This window comes from Anoplophora glabripennis, unplaced genomic scaffold (assembly GCF_000390285.2).
Source record: "Anoplophora glabripennis isolate ALB-LARVAE unplaced genomic scaffold, Agla_2.0 scaffold1552, whole genome shotgun sequence".
NCBI lineage: Eukaryota > Metazoa > Arthropoda > Insecta > Coleoptera > Cerambycidae > Anoplophora > Anoplophora glabripennis.
The window spans coordinates 15,294-18,930 of NW_019417625.1; the positions used below are offsets into that span (position 1 = coordinate 15,294).

Sequence of the window (3,637 nt, forward strand, 5' to 3'; positions counted from 1 at the left end):
TTAGGTTACCCGAGGGCTAGGGACCTCTATTTTCTCTCTTCCTTCTTGTCTATGAACGGATTGACGTCTATTGGCTATGAATCAGGAGCCTCTTCTTTTCTAAACATGGAGGGACAGACGAAAAGAGAAGACGTTAGGAGCAGGGGTCGGAGCCCCTAGTTCCGGATGGTGAGGGTGACGGTAGGCCAGGTTCCCCCGTCCGTCAGCCAGTTACTGGCCAACACCCCTGGTAGGCGACCAGTCCGGGGTGCTAAGCACAACGACTGGAAGGGGAGGTGGAGACATGACGTTTGGTGAGGACATTATGGAAACGATGTAGCTAGTGAAGCGCAGGGAGTCTTTGACGAAGTTTCGTTTTGATCCCGGTTCTGGAGTGTCGGTATCAGCCCCGACGTCTCCTAATGTGTCCACGCTGGACTTAACCTGGGACGAAGAACAAGAAAGATCAGTCAAAAGGAAAAGATGGGGTGAGGGACCCGGAATATCGTTGCAGGAAAATGAAGTCCTGATGGCTGACGTGTGATTGGCAAATACCTTTAGAAGGGTACTGGGAGATGTCAACAAGGAGACAACAAAATTCGCCGAACTGGTTAGGGAGCGCAATACTAAAAGAAAAATTAGGGATGTTATCAATAGGCTCACTAGTATGATGAGCCGGCTTACTTCAACCATAAACCAACAGCTCCTGGGGAAGCTACGTCGAATGCGGGAAACAGAAAAAACTGCAATAGACTTAGAAACCCAGGCGAACGAACCTGGGGAGAACTTGCGTGGGAGAATAACTAATTTGGAAAGGCATATGGAAATATTAACTGATGAAAACAGTGGGCTTAAGGAGGAAATTAAAGGTCTTAAACAGAGGAGTGCATAGTTGAACAGAGAAACGAGGGCAGATGCCGGGACGCAGACGGTGAACTCGACCCTAAGTGATGAGAGTTGCCAGGCGGAAAATAACGCAGTAGAAATAAATGAAAGAATTCGGGAAGTTAGAGATTACGAAGGATATACAGAGATTGCAGAGTTAAAATGGCCAGGAAGCTACTTCCTAAAAACTAGAATAGGGAAAGAAGCCCTATGGAAAAAGACCCGGAGGCTGAACTAGTGGTTATTAAGGAAACTAGAAATAGGATACCACAAAAAGGTGAAGGAGAGCGGTATATACATACCGGAGGGGATGAAAGGAAGACTTTCCAGGTACTCCAGAAAGCATATGAAGAAACAGGGAAGAGTACTTGCCGTGATGGGAGTGAGGGAAAAGAACGATGAAGAGAATGTCGCAAAAATGTTAGAATGTATATTGAGGAGGGAGAATATTAATATAGACATATACAAGATCGGAAAACCAGCAGTTGAGAGAACGAGGAAAGAATTTAAGAATGCGGCAATTGTGGTTAGTCAGGAGGGGTGTATAAAGAAGTATTGCAGAAAGTCAAAGAGGAGGTGAAAGGGGCGAATATGGATACAGAAGTGGCGAGTATCAGAAAAACGCAAAAAGGGGAGCTCCTTTTGGAAACGGAAGATAAAGAAACGGGAGCCTAGATAAAAGAGATTATACATACGAAATTGAAGGATATGAAGATAAGAGAACTGGGGAAGGATAGAGATACATTATAAGGGATATAGTGTCACACTCCGTATGTCCCTTGTGAGAAAGAAAATAAATAAAATTCAGGGACTATTGAAGTAAATCTATTTAGTTCTAACCCACACCAAAATAGTCTATAGTAAGCAAACTTTTAAATGGCGAAAAGGTCCAAATTGTAGCGTTACACTTCTCACGGTCACGTGTCCGCAGAAGGCACTCTTGTCTTGCGTGTTTCAACGAGTTGCGACGGATGATCACTGTGGAACTCTCGTATCAACGAAGCTAAAAACAATTTTTTATTATTTTTTAGAAAATCCCTTTTTTGAAGTTTCTTTCTGTCACTCCTCAATCATCAAAAGCCTTCTTGAAAAATATGACGATAAATTTTTGGAAATAAATAGATTAATAAGCAAAGAAACTTAACTACTACTAAACGATATAGTGGGATAAATGTAGATGTCTCAGAAAATCGTGTTTTCTGACACGCCACTCCTTTGAAAACGCGAAAACTTTGGACCTTTTTACCGTTACACTTTATTTGTAACGACAAAAAGTAACATTTTTACAATTTGTGCCTTGAAGAGGCGAAACAAATCTAAACAAACAATAAGGAAATTAATCGAAGTTTCCCTACCGGACGTCCAGAAACTTCAGTCCTTATTGGTTGAAGGTTGCCGGTGCCTGGCGTATTTCCAGCGGTCCCTGTCCCGACGTAGACGGTACTAGTGACCTTTGATCGCCCGGCAGAGATCTATCCCGAAATAGATCTCTGCATCGTTGGGTTCTGGGTTACCAACGGGTGCAGGTCTCAAATCGTCAATGTGGATATTCACCACCGTGCCATTCTTCTCAACCCCAAAGAGTTCAGGAGACAGCTGACTGGTCACGATGAAGGGACCAGGTGTTGCCGAATCCTCCCTTGGATGAGGCACCCTCGCGTGTCATCACTCGTTGACCTAAACGGAAGGTTACCGGTGGTTGACCTCTTGCATCGTACCATCTGTTCTGAAAATCTAGGTGGCGTCGAATTACGTTCTCCAGACGGGTTGGTCTTGCTTGTTTCCGTTGTCTTTCTGCCAGGTATTCGGGAATCTCCCACTTTCCCTCTCTTGGGAGGCGGTACCCTAGGAGCACCTCGCTGGGTGACATTCCAGTGGCGGCGTTGACACGTCCCCGTAAAACTTGCAGAACTCTTGGAAGTTGCAAATCCCAGTTCGTCTTCCGATGTTGGTTGTGTAAAAGAGCCCTCATGACCTTTTTGAGCTCTTGAACCCTTCTTTCAACCGGATTGCTTTGCTGGTGGTAAACCGGAGAGTAATATATGGTGATGTCGTGACTCTGGCACAATCTTACATACTTATCGCCTTTGAAGATTCGGGCATTGTCGGATATTATGGTTCGAGGGTAGCCGTAGCGCGCGAAGATCTCGTTCTCCAGGAATCTAATGAGGGTACTACTGTCCACCTTTGGCGCGGGTACGGCCTCTGTCCATTTGGAGAAGATGTCCTCGACAATGATAACGTACTTATTGCCTCTGGGAGTCTCTTGGAATGGTCCAAGTATGTCAATACTGATAGTTTCGAATGGTTCCCGAGGGGTGTGTGGCTTGAGTGAAGCTCGTGGTTGTACCTGGTGAGGCTTCACAGCTGAACACACGAGGCAGTTTCGTACGTAGTCCTGAACTCTTCGAACCATGTTTGTGAAATAGTACCGTCTTTAGATCTGTCGTGTTATTTCTTCGGCCCCCGGATGTGCGCTTTCTGGCACGTCGTGGTGCTGGTAGATAATCCGTTGAGTCATATTCTCTGACACTACCAGTTTATCCCCGTCTGCGGTCGTTCGGTACTAGGCAAAATCTCTAACCTTGTAATCTTTGAGGTCCCTATTCTCGGGTTCCTCCGTAGTTTCCAAGCGTTGAGCTGCTCTTCGCCGAACTACTTTGTCGGAGATGTCTAGATCTCGTCGTTGAGCAGCTTTAACTTGTTCATACAGACTAAGTTGGGTGATGTGGTTCACTGCTGGGACGTACATGCGGTCTTCTGGTACTTCTTC

The 3,637-nt window shown here is 45.5% G+C and overlaps 1 protein-coding gene across 1 annotated transcript; it reads right to left on the reverse strand.

Annotated features, from left to right (window-relative positions):
- Positions 1-210: 210 nt before the first annotated feature.
- LOC111692433 lies at positions 211-3,280 on the reverse strand. Its single transcript, XM_023456442.1, has 3 exons — positions 2,583-3,280; positions 2,316-2,518; positions 211-605 (listed from the first exon to the last, which is right to left on the reverse strand). The coding sequence occupies exons 1-3, from the start codon at positions 3,278-3,280 to the stop codon at positions 211-213; spliced, it is 1,296 nt and encodes a 431-aa protein (XP_023312210.1).
- Positions 3,281-3,637: the final 357 nt, after the last annotated feature.

Coding starts and splice junctions, on each gene's coding strand:
- LOC111692433 (XM_023456442.1), bottom strand. CDS start 3,280: ATGGTTCGAAGAGTTCAGGACTACGTACGAAACTGCCTCGTGTGTTCA. Junction 2,519..2,582: donor CTAGATTTTCAGAACAGATG/GTACGATGCAAG, acceptor ATGACACGCGAG/GGTGCCTCATCCAAGGGAGG. Junction 606..2,315: donor TCTCTGCCGGGCGATCAAAG/GTCACTAGTACC, acceptor TTTTTCTTTTAG/TATTGCGCTCCCTAACCAGT.